Genomic DNA, 14,570 nt, shown 5'->3' with positions numbered 1-14,570 from the left:
GCACCCTACAACCAGGATCCAGAGACACAGCGTGGGCACCCTACAACCAGGATCCAGAGACACAGCGTGGGCACCCTACAACCAGGACCCAGAGACACAGCGTGGGCACCCTACAACCAGGATCCAGAGACACAGCGTGGGCACCCTACAACCAGGATCCAGAGACACAGCGTGGGCACCCTACAACCAGGACCCAGAGACACAGCGTGGGCACCCTACAACCAGGATCCAGAGAGAGACACAGCGTGGGCACCCTACAACCAGGATCCAGAGACACAGCGTGGGCACCCTACAACCAGGACCCAGAGACACAGCGTGGGCACCCTACAACCAGGATCCAGAGAGAGACACAGCGTGGGCACCCTACAACCAGGATCCAGAGACACAACAGGACGAAGCTTCCCATGTGTCCAACAGACTCATGACATGTCTTCTTCACTCACCATTAACCTTTACACCCCGTCACAAGAACCACGCGTGAAAAGCAGCAGGCTCCCCATCAACACCAAGCGAGCCCCAGAGCTGCAGAGGCCCGAATGTTAGAGTAGCTTCGTCTCACTCTCATGGGACACAACCTTTTAGCACAGAATCTGAAAGCCTGGACTAACAAGGAGATAAACTCAGCCTGAGGCCCGGGCCTGGGAGCTCCGCAGTCAGGAAGCTGAGGCAGGAGAAGCAGATACTCAAGGTCTGTGTGGGTTACAGGGGTTCAGAACCAGCCTGGACAACTTAATCTAATAAAAAAGGAAGGAAGGAAGGAAGGAAGGAAGGAAGGAAGGAAGGAAGGAAGGAAGGAAGGAAGGAAGGGAGAGAAGGAGGGAGGGAGGGAGGGAAGAAGGAAGGAAGAGAGGGAGGGAGAGAGGGAGGGAGAGAGGGAGGAAGGAAGGAAGGAAGGACAACCATCCTGAAGGCAAAGGGGGGCTGTGGATACTGCTCAGTGGTAGAACACTTCCTGGCATGTGAGGCCCTGGCTCACCCCCCACCCACAGTGGCAGGTAGGAGAGAACGGGGTGTTGAAATGGCGTCACAGGTTTTAAGGCAGCGGCCGCCAAGGTGATGACCTGGGTTTGACCCCTGACCTGAGCGCTGGGATGCACAGGGTGGAAGGAGAGAAGCAATTCCTCCAGGTTGCCCTCTGACCTCTACCAGCACGCTGTGGTCACATGAGCAGGCATCCTCCAGACCGCACTGGCTGCTATGAACTCTCACACTCAGCCCCGTGTAGTTTTAACCAGTGAGGAACGCTGCATCCACAAAGTCCCAAACCCTTCCAGGCCCATTTTTAGAATTCTGCTTTAGTACATCTCTTGAGATATCCCTCTCACCAACATCTCTACCCTTTCCATTAAATTTACTCTCATTCAGGAGTATTTCCTCAGAGTGCTTGAGTTCCTGATTCCATCCTCCCGAGATACTGGACTCACCGATATCGCGGTTATCCGCAGGGCGTCCACGGTGGAGTGTCTGAAGAGGTGCCACAGGACGGGCCCGATCTCCCCAGTGGTGAAGCCCTGCGCCTGGGCGGAAAAGGTTGTACAAACGTTCTCGATAATCTTCGCAGCCATGTGATTGACAACACGTTCCTCCTGGAGAATGAACAGAAAGTAAGAATTCAAAAAGGATTCCCCAAGCAAAGACTCTTTAGTGTGAGGCACATGTGCATGTGGTCTTTCACAGCCACTGGGGATAATGTTCCGGTTGTTCTGGGGTTGCTACAAAGAGTCAGCAGTCTCCTCACCGGTGAGCAGGGAAAACCTCTGTGTACCAAACTGGAAGCAGAGCACAATCTCACCTGCTTTAAATAAAATCAAAAGGGGAAATGATCCAGGAGATAACTAGCATAAGCACCATGAGCACAGTGTAAAAACCAGATGCAACCTCCAAACTACAAAGAGTTGTCAGAACAACCCCAGCACAGCGCAGGCTGAGTGTGACCTGGATGGCAACCAGCTGCAGCATGAAACCGCTCAAACACGGGATCGAGAGGCCCGAGAAGGACATGCCCACAGGGGCAACCATATCACCCATGGGCGAAGACAGACATCCACACAGCAAACTGCCCTCGGGACGCATAAATGTTCTTAAGGAGGGGTGGAGGGATGGCTCAGCGGGAAAGGGTGCTTTCTGACAAAGCCGGAGGCCTGTTTGGTCCCTAGGAGAGAGCCAATTCCCACAGATTGTTCTCTGACCCCTGAATGCACACCACAGCACATGTGCCCACACGTGCGCACATACACAAGGGAGTGAATGAATGTAACACTTCTTTAAGTGCTTAAATGGTATACAAAATGTCAACACTCGCTGATGTAGAAAGTTCATTGGCTCTGGCCCCTCATTAACTATTCCCTAGCAGACAGGAGAACACAGTTTTATAGAGGAAAGCGCAAGGCTGGGGAGGGACGGTAAGGGGCTTGTCTTGAAGGCAAGAGGACTCTCAGAGCCCACAGAGAAAGACCCAGGTCCCCATGGGTCCAGTGCTTGTGGGGGCTCTGTCACTGAGAGGTTACATCCCATTCAATCTAAAGGAAGACTGAAGCAGCCCAGACCCCGTGGGAGTGAGAGAGCAGACATGTTTATTGGAGGTAGTCACCCCTTACTTAAAACACGAATAGACTCACAATGGCACAAAACCCTCCAATAAATGTGGGAAGGTCTGCAGCTGGGATTAATCACTCAAGACATTCACACAAGAGAATATGGCAGGCAGCAGATGCAAGTGTTTCTGCTGGAGTTCCCTTTAGAACTACAGAGAGCTCACACTGGAAACACATTCTGAAATGCACTGAGTACGGGGCATGCTGCCGTTGGCACTCCCAGGTTAGGAACCACATGGAAGAGCATGCTGGGACTCCCATGTCAGGGACAACATGGGAGAACATGCTGACTCCCATGTCAGGGACAACACAGAAAGGCATGCAGGACTGCCATGTTAGTGAACACATGGGAGAGCATGCTGGAGAGAAACCCTTTAAAAACAACAAATATGAAAAGGTTTTGAGGGTAACTCAACCCTGAGTACATATGACAGCTAGTTTTCTCTATCAGCTTAACTGAGCTTAGAATCCCCCTGGAGACACACCCTTGAGCACGTCTGTGAGGACATTTCCAGAGACAATTAACTAAGAAGAGAAGTCCAGCTGAGAATGTGGGTGACCAACCCATGATCTGAGATCTTAGGCTGAATAAAAAAGCTGAAAAGAAAAAGCTGGAGAGAGGAAACGCTCACTGCTCTCCTTCCTTTACTTCCTGGGCACGGAGAGGTGGGGATCAAGGAACCCCAGCCGCAGAGCCGCAGCCACCACGCCTTCTCTGCCTTGGTGGACTGTGAGCCCGCACACCAGGCACAACACAGCTCTTCCTCCCCAGGCTCCATCAGCTGGGCATTCTGTCACAGCTACAAGGGTGAGTGACACAGGACAGCACAGAGAGGCCAGACTGGAGTAAGTCCACGCCAATGTGCTGAATGTGGGGAGCCCGCAGCATGCCCCCCACCCCTCACTGCGTTTCTGAGATCGCGCACATGACAGAGACCCTTCAAAGGCTGGCGTGTGCAGGACTCAGAATGCTCAGTCCTCGATAAGCATGAGACCACATGAAATTAATGTCAGTTAACATAATAAATATAGAAAACTCCATAACCAGAGGGCTCAGCTATTCAGGCAACAAAGAGTGTTTTAATAAAATTATGAATTAAATAAATGTCGGTGATAATTCAGTCAGAGCTGTCACCTTATTGCTTTTCAGAGGGCTGCAGTGGAGAGAAGCTTACAGATGTGATCCGTTGTAGCTCCCAACTTTACACATGTGATCTGCTGCAACTCTCAGTTCATCTCATGTGATCCACTGTAGATCTCAATTCATCCCATGTGATCCTCTGTAGATCTCAATTCATCCCATGTGATCCTCTGTAGATCTCAATTCATCCCATGTGATCCTCTGTAGATCTCAATTCATCCCATGTGATCCTCTGTAGATCTCAATTCATCCCATGTGATCCACTGTAGATCTCAATTCATCCCATGTGATCCTCTGTAGATCTCAATTCATCCCATGTGATCCTCTGTAGATCTCAATTTATCACATGTGATCTGTGTAGCTCTCAAGTTACGCAGAAGAACTCATACTGGAGACTAAAATCCATACAGTTGTCATGAGCATGGGACAGCATTTAAAGAGAATTCTGTCCTTATCCTTACACCACAGAGACCACAGAAGCAGAAGAAACCAATGCATGTAATCACTGTGGGAAACCCTTCTGTAAGAATTCTTCCCCAGTTGACCCTCGGAGGCTGCACAGTGGAAGACTGCACATTCACTGACTATATAGGCACTTGGCCCCATCTTCAACATCAGGAAAATCATAATGTAGAAAAACCAAATTCGATTTGTTTATTGATTCTTGTCTAGTACATTTGATAGCACTCAAAACAAAGCTATAAAGAAATTGGTAAAACTTTTCTTTGTAAAAGCTTCCTTTAGGAGAAATCTTACTAATAAGGAAGGGGGAAACACACACACACACACACACAGAGAGAGAGAGAGAGAGAGAGAGAACACAGCTGTGGCCTCCCATGTCACCAAGAACAGTGCCGGATGTCTGCACTGTAGCACAGAAGAAGCCTCATGCCCACAATGCCATTCTAACTAGAAACATACTTCTTTTATCTTAAATCGGATTGAAGGTAAGACAAACATCCTGAGAGCAAGGCAAGCAGATAACAGAAAGGCGGTCATCTTCATGGGTGATCCGCACACGCTGCCTATGACAACAAAATACCTGAGGATATCAAGTGTCTGATGAGGTGTGGGCTCAGGCCCCTCCCTGCCTGCTGACAGGAGGGGAAATCAACTTCCAGGCACATTCTGGACGCTGAGAGGAGCCATGGTAGACAAACACTTGCCAACCCCACCTAGCTGTAAACCACAGAACTGTTGAGCTGGGCGTGCAGCTCAGAGGTGGCAGCAGAGGCTGTGCCCTCAACACCCCGCTCAACACACACATGTTCTGGATTCGACTCCTTCCATCAAAGAGTGTCAGGAGAAATACCATGCCCTCCCTTCCAGAGGTCAGTACTGAGGACCAATGAACTTCGTGCTTAGCTGTGCATTCGAAGATGGAAACTTGATCAAAGTCACAGGGGTCCTTATTCCACCAAGGAGGATAAGGGCCAGTGAGAGGGCTCAGCAGGTAAGGGAGCTTGTGGCCAGTCCTGATGATGTGAGTTAGATTCCGGGACTCATGGGGGAAGAGAGAACTGTCTTCTCCAAGTTCTCTTGATTTGTGCCACAGCATACACAGATAAATATCGAAAGAATGGATGAGATGTGATCCCAGAGAGGAAGAGAATTCTCAGGTTGGAAGCTCTCACCCATGAGGGGTATGTGGGTTCAACTTCACACAGATTCACAAAGTCTTCTGTCCTTTCCTAAGAAACAAGCTGCTCTGGGAGCACCTGCTGTGCTGAGGGCTGCTGGGAAAAGCGGGAAAGCGAAAGGCTAGAAATGGTTCCTCCTGGAAGCAGGTCCTAGACGCATTGGGCAGTTGCCAGTGCTGGGAGCACGGGACAAGCCGTAAGCGCAGCGATCCCTTCTCAGGGAATACTCACGCCCTACACCGCCTTCTGCAACCCGGGGGCGGTGAGCACACTACCAAGACCATAGTCAGTTGCTTCTCCAACTCAGAGAATCTCCATAAATTATAACAAAACTTGAACCGTCCCCCTTTATGAAAATATAAGTTTCAAGAAATATATGTGTGTGCACATACGGGCACACATGCACACATATATAACTCAAATATACCCATGTATACATACATACATACGTGCACACATAATATATATATTACTCATGGTATAAAAAGTAGGCATAGATACCTAAACCTGTATCTATTTAAAAATGGTTAGTAATAATTTAGGGATCAGCGTGGGTCTCCACGTTGCGGCACCTGTGAAGCTTGCACACAGAGACCAATGGCAAAAATAAGAAGCTGAGCACCCACTCTCTCATGGACAGATGGACAGACAGACAGAGCCCGACCCAGGCCCTGCAGTGCTCACCAAACAAAGCCTGATCCAACAGCTCCGGAAGCCTCGGCCCCAATGGCTAGTCTCTGTGAGCCCAGTGGCCACGTTAAGATTTACCCCTAAAGACAGTGAGTGCCACCTTCTGTCTGTCCAATAGGACTCTACACACCCAGGACACTTCTCTAAACTGCCCAGAAAACCCTGCTGCCCCTAGGGGTGGATAACTCATTAATATTCATTCTCTCCCCCTCCCTCACGTCCTCCACCCAGGTTCTCTGCCCACAGTATCAATAGATGACAAAAAAAAAAGTCTGCATCTTATCTGCTTTGTAAACACTTAAATCCTTGCCACCCTAGCCTCGGGCCCATTGTTCCCACCTCAGCAATAAAGCAGTGAGAAAAATCTGGAGAAAATCTCCTGGGAGCCAATAACCTCAGCTTAGGAGAGAAGGAGTGGAAATCCAAGGCCTGCCTGCTCACTGTCAGCAGAGGACCCTGGGACTCCAGGTCTCACGGCCGCGCTCTGGCCCTTACATTCCTGGCACTTTTATTCGCTCGTTTCATCCTATCTCCCCAAAAGGGCCAGGCCAGTGTGTCCGCAGGACTGTCCTCACAATCTATGTCACACCCCATGTCATACCCCATGTCACACTCCATGTCACACCCCACCTCACATCTCCTGTCACATCCCATGGCACACCCCATGGCGCATCTCCTGTCACACCCCATGTCACACCCCTGTGGTGGTTTGCATGGCCCCAGAGGTTCATAGATCTAAAGGCGTGGTCACCAGAGAGTGACACTATTAGGAGGTGTGGCCTTGTTGGAGGAAATGTGTCACTGGGGAGTGAGATTTGGGGTTTCAAATGCTCAAGCCAGGCTAAGGTCACTCTCTCTTCCAGTTGCCTACAGGTTGTGATGTAGAACTCTCAGCACCTTCTCCAGCACCATGTCTGCCTGAGAGCTGCCCTGCTTCCCACTATGACAATAATGCACTAAACCTCTGCACTGTAGGCCAGCCCCAGATAAATGTTTTCCTTCATAAGTCGCTGTGGTCATGGTGTCCCTTCACTGGCATGGGACACTGGCCAAGACTGCTTGCTGCCTCCACTGCGGTCTTTTTCATTCTTGCAGTAACTAAGGTCTAGCCTGTGACTTTTCCTTGGGCAGAACCAAGTTGGATAGCATCAAGAAAACAGAGAATGCCACCCTGCAAGGCCAGCTACTAGCACTCTGCAGGGTATCATGGACGATCTGTGACAAGGGGTCATGGGACAGCCATCTGCATGGGGCACAGGACAGCAGCTACAAGCTCATCACGGGGCAGGCAGGCTCTCAGGCTCTGCACACCCTGCCTGCTGGGCTGCCACAGTACTATCTTGGACGGAGGCAGGGTAATTAATAGCATTGTGTAAGAGACAGACAGGCCAGTGTTTGCTTTTCCTGCTTAAACGAATGAGGACCCAGCCTGCCCCGAGTATTTAAATTCAGTAGCAACACTTAGTTGACAAGCAGTCTACACTGCTTCAGGCTACGCTCCGAGCCTGGAGGGCGACTGCAGTTACTGGGTCATCAGAGGACAACAAAGGCTCCTTACCCCTTCCCGGAGGCACCTCATAAGCACGGTGTACGCAGCCAGGGGGACAGCCCAGCATTCCCTGGAGTGCTCGTTTTTTTCTTCCTAAAAAAAAAAAAAAAAAAAAAATGAAGGTAGGAAAAGACTGTGAGGGCAGTAGCATACAAGGTTGCCATCATTTGAGAAAAAAACTTTCAAGCAGACAACATCTGAAGCTTTCCAGGTCCCGTTGAAATCACCACTTGCACCTGACGCTTGGACCTGACCAGGGGCCTCTTTCTGCCAGGTGCACACACAGTATTTGCATAGCGTGCTGAGCAGCCCTCCCGCCACAGGCCCTCACACGGCTGGCTGTGCCCTCAGCCCACAGAGCAGCATCAGTTATCTGGAGTGAGATGCAGAATGTTCAACTCTTTTTTTTGTATTAGATACTTGCTTTATTTACATTTCAAATTTTATCCCTTTTCCTCGTTACCCCTCTGAAAACCCCATCCCATCCCCCAACCCCTGCTCACCAAACTTCCCCTGCCCCTACTTTCCTGACCTAGCATTCCCCTACACTGGGGCATCAAGCCTTCACAGGACCAATGGCCTCTCCTCTCGTTTGATGTCTGAAAAGGCCATCCTCTGCTACATATGTAACTGGAGCCATGGGTCACTCCATGTGTACTCTTTGGTTGGTGGTTTAGTCCCTGGGAGCTCTGGGGGTACTGGTTGGTACATATTATTGCTCCTCCTATGGGGCTGCAAGCCTCTTCAGTTTCTTGGGTCCTTTCTCTAGCTCCTCCATTGGACACCCTATGCTCAGTCCATTGGCTGTGAGCCATGGGTATTTTGATCCCCCTTCTAAGAAGGACCAAAGTATCCACACTTTGGTCTTCCTTCTTCTTGAGCTTCATGTGGTCTGTGAGTTCTATCTTGGGTATTCTGAGCAAATCAAAACAACCCTGAGATTCTGCCTCATACCAGTCAGAATGGCCAAGATCAAAAACTCAGGGGACAGAAGATGCTGGAGAGGATGTGAAGAAAGAGGAACAGTCGTCCATTATTGGTGGGATTGCAACCTGGTAAAACCACTCTGGAAATCAGTTTGGCGGTTCCTCAGAAAATTGGACATAGCACTAACTGAGGACCCAGCTATACCACTCCTGGGCATATACCCAGAAGATGCTCCAACATGTAAAAGGACACATGCTCCAATATGTTCATAGCAGTCTTATTTATAATAGCCAGAAGCTGGAAAGAACCCAGATGTCCCTTGACAGAGGAATGGATACAGAAAATGTAGTACATTTACACAATACTATTAAAACAATGAATTCATGAAATTCACGAAATGGATGGAGCTAGATAATATCATCCTGAGTGAGGTAACCCAATCACAAAAGAACACACTTGCTGATAAGTGGACATTAGAACATTCAACTCTTAACACAGCAAAAGCCTGGGCTCGGCAGCCTCTCACTAGGGTGGGCAACCCTTAAACAGACAAGAAGCAGTGAAAAGCAGAGGGAGGAAAAACTGCTGGGGAGATGAAGACAGAGGCCTGGGGACGCCAGCCCATCTGCCCCTGCCCTCCCCCTCCTTCCCTGAGCCCCAGCCCTCCCCCCTCCTTCCCTGTGCCCCTGCCCTCCCCCTCTTTCCCTGTGCCCCTGCCCTCCCCCCTCCTTCCCTGAGTCCCTGCCCTCCCCCCTCCTTCCCTGAGTCCCAGCCCTCTCCCCTCCTTCCCTGTGCCCCTGCCCTCCCCCTCCTTCCCTGAGCCCCAGCCCTCCCCCCTCCTTCTCTGTGCCCCTGCCCTCCCCCTCTTTCCCTGTGCCCCTGCCCTCCCCCCTCCTTCCCTGAGCACCAGCCCTCTCCCCTCCTTCCCTGAGCCCCAGCCCTCCCCCTCCTTCCCTGTGCCCCTGCCCTCCCCCTCCTTCCCTGAGCCCCAGCCCTCCCCCTCCTTCTCTGAGTCCCTGCCCTCCCCCTCCTCGCCTGAGCCCCAGCCCTCTCCCCTCCTTCCCTGAGCCCCAGCCCTCTCCCCTCCTTCCCTGAGCCCCAGCCCTCCCCCTCCTTCTCTAAGTCCCTGCCCTCCCCCTCCTCGCCTGAGCCCCAGCCCTCTCCCCTCCTTCCCTGAGCCCCAGCCCTCTCCCCTCCTTCCCTGAGCCCCAGCCCTTTCCCCTCCTTCCCTGAGCCCCAGCCCTCTCCCCTCCTTCCCTGTGCCCCTGCCCTCCCCCTCCTTCCCTGAGCCCCAGCCCTCCCTTCTCCTTCTCTGAGTCCCTGCCCTCCTCCTCCTCGCCTGAGCCCCAGCCCTCCCCCCTCCTTCCCTGAGCCCCAGCCCTCCCCCCTCCTTCCCTGAGCCCCAGCACTTCCCCCTCCTTCCCTGTGCCCCTGCCCTCCCCCTTCCTTCCCTGAGCCCCTGCCCCCTCCTTCCCTGAGCCCCTGCCCTCCCCCCTCCTTCCCTGAGCCCCTGCACCAGCAACTTGGACCACTTGGCCTAAAATTCTCCACTCCACCAAAAGCCTGAAACGCCTTCCCTTTCTGGCCGTAGTTTTGCTCTTGCTAAATCTTAGGCCTTGCTGGGAGGCCTAAGACTGCAGGTCACTTGCTTTTTCTAGTCCTGAGGTCAAACAACAGGGTCCCTGGAGAAGGTGATGCCACAGGTCACAGGTCACGGGTCACAGAGGCACGGGTAACACATGACCAGTGCCCAGGGAACTGTCGACTCCAGTCTCTCTGGCTGTTCTGCTTCTCTGACCGACTATCTCCATTTCTCTCTCTAACCTGTGACCCTCCTGCCACTTCGTGAACTCTCCCGTCCTCAGAGAATCTGTGAGAAAGAAATAACCAAGTCCACTATGCTCCTGCCACACAGGCTGGGAGGTGTGGATCTTCCTGATGGCCGGTGTCCTGACAGGACCGCCGCCCCCCCACCCCACCCCACCCCCGGTGTCCTGACAGGACAGCCGCCCCCCACCCCACCCCACCCCCGGTGTCCTGACAGGACAGTCATCCCACAACCCACCCCCACACCCCCCACTTGGCTTCATTCCCATACCTCCTTCTCCAGGCCCACAGGTAACAAACAACCTGTCCTCTACCCGTCCCAGACACAAAATGTCTTCTCTCCACTAAATCTCACCGCTCCCTCAGTGGTTCACTGTCTCCCTTCCCAGAGGATCCAGCTTGGGCTACAGAGGGCACCGTCTCCTGCCACCTCATCCCTCACACAACCGCCTTCTGCATGCTTCTCGTGTCCTCGTGTCCTCAGCCCACTCTACCCAACTCCGCAGCCCTACTCCAAGTAAAAATGTGTAAGCCAGCCAGTGCTGAGCCGCCGGTACTGCTCTGTGTGTAGAGTGTGTGGTGTGGTTGTGTTCGCATACATCCAGGTGTGTGTGACAGCCAAGGGTGACACTGCCATCTTTCTTGTCTGCGCTGTCTACTCTGAGGCCTCTCCCTAGAACTTACTGACCCAGCTGGCCTGCCTGGCGTTCACGGCTTCTGAGAACTCCATTCTGGGCCTCATTGTTCACAGCGGTCCTTGGCCCACTGAGCCGCGTCTCCATCTCCTCACACCAAGTCACCATGACTTCTGCGTCACCGCCCAGGGTGTGCTCTCTGGTCTATGCCTTAGGCCTTCAGCTCCGCTTGGCCCCAGTGATGCTCCCTTTCCTGAGACCCATGGCAGCGTCCGCACTGTTGGTGCTCCTGAATTGTCCTCGTGCACCTGGGGACCCCTGGGGATCTGCAGATATTCCCCTCACTTAAACCAGAGTGGACCAAGTGTCCACCGAGCCCCTCGGGGACTTGTCCTCGCTCCTGTAGGATGCAGACATGTCTAGGCCGAGGGGCGTTTCACCACCATCTCTCTCTAGCCTCCTCACTCCTGGCCGGCTCAAGACCTGCAGTTCTTTATTTATTCATTCATTTCTGTCCTGTGGATTGAGCCCCGGGTCTCACATGTGCTAGGCTATATCCCCAACCACAACGGGACATTTAACTAACATGTACTTTAAACTGAAACTTCTAAAAACATACGGCCACAACAAGACACTGCTAAATAAAGACCACAGAGAGAAACATATCCTAAAGAAAATAAATGAATCAAATGGAGTTGGGTGCTACAAAGAAAATCTAGGAGGGAAGAGGCGCGGAAACTACAGACAGGAGGCCTCACTACAGGCCTCTCAGGGGCCAGGAAAGGCTGTCTAGGTCCTCTTGAGAGAGAAAAGCAGGTGTCATGAGAGAAAATGACACAAACAGAGGAAAGTGTGTGCACAGGTGCAGGGATGTATCCCACGGGTATAGGGAGATGCACAGGTGCAGAGGATGCAGTGCACAGGTGTGGGGGGTGCAGTGCACAGGTGTGGGGATGCAGTGCACAGGTGTGGGGGGGTGCAGTGCACAGGTGTGGGGATGCAGTGCACAGGTGTGGGGGGATACAGTGCACATGTGGGGGGGGGTGCAGTACACAGGTGCAAGGGGGTGCGGCGCAAGTGGGTGCAGTGCACAGGTGCAAGGGGGCGCAGTGCACAGGTGCGAGGGGGTGCAGTGCACAGGTGCAGGGGGTACAGTGTACAGGTGCAGGGGGTGCAGTGCACAGGTGCAGGGGGTACAGTGTACAGGTGCAAGGGGGTGCAGTGCACAGGTTCAAGGGGGTGCAGTGCACAAGTACAGGGGGCGCAGTGCACAGATGCAAGGGGGTGCAGTGCACAGGTGCAAGGGTGTGTGCAGTGCACAGGTGTGGGGGCGGTGCACAGGTGCAGGGGGTGCAGTGCACAAGTGCAGGGGGTGCAGTGCACAGGTGCAGGAGGGTGCAGTGCACAGGTGCAGGGGGTGCAGTGCACAGGTGCAGGGATGTATCCCACAGGTATAGGGAGATGCACAGGTACAGAGGATGCAGTGCACAGGTGTGGGGGGGTGCAGTGCACAGGTGTGGGGATGCAGTGCACAGGTGTGGGGGGGGTTGCAGTGTACATGTGTGGGGGGTGCAGTACACGGGTGCAAGGGGGTGCAGTGCACAGGTGCAAGGGGGCACAGTGCACAGGTGCAAGGGGTGCAGTGCACAGGTGTAAGGGGGCGCAGTGCACAGGTGCGAGGGGGTGCAGTGCACAGGTGCAGGGGGTATAGTGTACAGGTGCAGGGGTGCAGTGCACAGGTGCAGGGGGGTACAGTGTACAGGTGCAAGGGGGTGCAGTGCACAGGTTCAAGGGGGTGCAGTGAACAATTACAGGGGGCACAGTGCACAGATGCAAGGGGATGCAGTGCACAGGTGCAAGGGTGTGTGCGGTGCACAGGTGTGGGGGGGGCGGTGCACAGGTGCAGGGGGTGCAGTGCACAAGTGCAGGGGGTGCAGTGCACAGGTGCAGGAGGGTGCAGTGCACAGGTGCAGGGGGTGCAGTGCACAGGTACAGGGAATGCAGTGCACAGATGTAGGGGGTACAGTGCACAGGTTCAAGGGGGTGCAGTGCACAGGTGCAAGGGGTGCAGTGCACAGGCTCAAGGGGGTGCAGTGCACAGGTGCAAGGGGGTGCAGTGCACAGGTTCAAGGGGGTGCAGTGCATAGGTGCAAGGGGGTGCAGTGCACGGGTTCAAGGGGGTGCAGTGCACAGGTGCAAGGGGGTGCAGTGCACAGGTACAAGGGGGTGCAGTACACAGGTGCGGGGATGGGGGCACAGTGCACAGGTGCAAGGAGGATGCAGTGCACAGGTGAGGGGTGCCATGCAAAGGTGCAGGGGTACAGCAGGGCAAGGTGGGCTAGAGATGGAGGGAAGTTGAAGAGACAAAACTTTAAAAATACAGAGAAAGAATGTTGCCTTTCGAAACGTGTCAGAATATCTAACGCTTACAAGGGTGAGATATGACTAGCTCATAATCTATCAATGTCCACTCAGTAATAGTCTATAAAACACACTGGTGAACAGCAAGTATCCACAACTGACTTCAATTGTCCTTCACCATCTGCTATCAAAAGTTCCCACAGGCATGTTTATATCTGCACAAGGTAGTGTCTCATTTAAACCAGGTAGAGTTCTTACAGTGGGAGACCAACATCTTCTCCTGCTTGAAGGACTCAAACCAGCAATAACCCACCAAGAGTTCTGAGGACGTTAGTCCCTTCATTTTAAAATATGGGAGATACTCTGCTAAGCCAAAGGAGCAAATGCACCAGGAAGGAGGTGAGATTACAGAGGCTCTCTGCTCAGGACTGGACAATATCCAAGGCCCTAAATTATGCGAAGGGGGGAAGTGAGGTGGATCTGTGGATGTTACCAGGGCTCAGTAGGGGTGTCCAAGCCCTTCAGACAGTCTCACCTGGGTGGCCACGAGGAAGAGGAGCTGCCCAAGGGTGGGCAGGAGGCATTGCTTCAGCTTGCCACTCCTGAAGTTCTCCCGGATTAACTCAGTTAAGAGCGTGATCGCCTGCAATGGGGGAAAACGTTACGTCACTTCAGGGCTGCTTGGAGTGGTTCATCTGTATTGTGGGAACACTGGCTAACAAGAGACCTTTAAACAGCTACCCCAAATGACAACCGATGAACAACAAACTGAATTCCTATCTCTATGCCATTGGTGTGAGTACGTGTGCAGGCACGCACATCCCACGGCACACGAGGAAGACGGCAGCTTTCAGGAACTGTTTCTCCCCCTCCACTGTGGGTTCCGGGATATAGCTCAGGTTCATCAGGGTTGAACCTCTACCCACTGGGCCATCTCGCTGGGCCCTGTGATGTTTGGAATGTGTGTACATCTGAGAAATCCTCAGTTTCCAGTGTTTGACGGTCCTTTGGTAATCCCAGACAATGGTCCTCTCTTTGTCATTAGTCTGTGGTTCATAGTCTCTAAAGTCTATGTACATATGGCCATAGCCTGTGTCTTTTTCTTATATTCTTATTGTTGAGAACTACCCGTGTTACTGTACATATTGATGGACCATTCTTTCCTATTCTTACATAATAATCTGTTACAAGGGCATGCCGTGATGT

The 14,570-nt window shown here is 52.7% G+C and overlaps 1 protein-coding gene across 1 annotated transcript in view; it reads right to left on the bottom strand.

Moving 5' to 3' along the window:
- The window catches only part of Ulk4 (unc-51 like kinase 4), a 293,992-nt gene that overhangs the window by 231,089 nt on the left and 48,333 nt on the right, over positions 1 to 14,570 (bottom strand). Inside the window, exons 18-20 of the mRNA XM_052186951.1 lie at positions 13,900 to 14,007; positions 7,624 to 7,707; positions 1,425 to 1,586 (exon numbers count right to left, since the gene is read on the bottom strand). Of these exons, the coding sequence (XP_052042911.1) occupies positions 1,425 to 1,586; positions 7,624 to 7,707; positions 13,900 to 14,007 (354 nt within the window). The remainder of the gene's footprint in view (positions 1 to 1,424; positions 1,587 to 7,623; positions 7,708 to 13,899; positions 14,008 to 14,570) is intronic.

The sequence above is a fragment of the Apodemus sylvaticus genome, chromosome 7, assembly GCF_947179515.1.
Source record: "Apodemus sylvaticus chromosome 7, mApoSyl1.1, whole genome shotgun sequence".
NCBI lineage: Eukaryota > Metazoa > Chordata > Mammalia > Rodentia > Muridae > Apodemus > Apodemus sylvaticus.
The sequence above is the reverse complement of the archived record's forward strand: the minus strand, read 5'-3'. Positions and strand labels throughout refer to the sequence as shown.